Genomic DNA, 964 nt, shown 5'->3' on the forward strand with positions numbered 1-964 from the left:
GGTGCTTCCTGGAATTCCACGGCTCTCTTGTTGGCCAGGTCTGCCTTGTTACCGGCCAGGGCGATGACGATGTTGGGACTGGCCTGCCTCTGTAACTCCTTCACCCAGTTCTCGGCCCGTGCAAACGTATCTGTGTTGGTGATGTCGTAGACCATGATGGCAGCCTGGACCCCCCGATAGTACATGGGGGCAAGGCTGTGATACCGCTCCTGTCCAGCTGTGTCCCAGATCTCAAACTTGACTGTTGTGTCGTCCAAGCAGACAGTCTGTGTGAGGAAGGCCGCCCCAATTGTGCTCTCCTGGTACTCGTGGAATTGTCCCTTGACAAAGTGGAGGACAAGGCTGGATTTGCCTACTGCAGACTCCCCCAGCAGGACCAGCTTAAACTGACAGATCTTGTTCCCAGCAGCTGGTCCATTGGGTCGTGCTGCACCTCCCTGACCCACCATGGCCCGTCCTGCTGTAGCGGTACCAGTGAGTGTGAGGGCAGGGGCCGGTGCTAAGCAAAGAGGCACTTAGTGGGAAGGGGGGCCTCCAAGGCGGCTTTGGGGCGGCGGCGTTACTTGGGGCCAGGGCTCGGACGGGCTCCACTCTTCTCCCCCACCGCGGAGTTTCCGGCCTCCCTAAAAAATATTTTTTATTGCTAGGTTCTCTTGCCCTCTTATTTTTATAGTAGAGGCCCGATGCATGAAATTTGTGCACTTGGTGGGGGGGTCCCTCAGCCCAGATTGCAAGAGGGCACAGGCCAGGCAAAGGGACCCCACCAGTGCATGATCGTGGCTGGGGAGGGACGTAGGAGATTGGCCAGTCGGGAAGGGACTGCAAGAGGGCTCCCAGGCCTGTCTCCTCTGGCCTGTCTCGTCTTGCTCAGTCCTGATTGGCCGGACCCCAGCAGCAAGCTAACCTACCTGAGGGGCGTCTTCCCCCTGGTGGTCAGTGCAAGTCATAGTGAGTGGTTGAGCGA

At 58.4% G+C, this 964-nt stretch overlaps 1 protein-coding gene across 1 annotated transcript; it reads right to left on the bottom strand.

The window, feature by feature from the left end:
• Window positions 1–2: 2 nt before the first annotated feature.
• LOC102773543 (ras-related protein Rab-5C) lies at window positions 3–614 on the bottom strand (the record flags this gene model as incomplete). Its single annotated transcript, XM_015565666.1, has 1 exon — window positions 3–614. A coding segment is annotated over exon 1 (447 nt), but the record flags the coding sequence as incomplete, so codon positions are not given.
• Window positions 615–964: the final 350 nt, after the last annotated feature.

This window comes from Myotis davidii, unplaced genomic scaffold, assembly GCF_000327345.1.
Source record: "Myotis davidii unplaced genomic scaffold, ASM32734v1 scaffold18, whole genome shotgun sequence".
In the NCBI taxonomy this organism is placed as follows: domain Eukaryota; kingdom Metazoa; phylum Chordata; class Mammalia; order Chiroptera; family Vespertilionidae; genus Myotis; species Myotis davidii.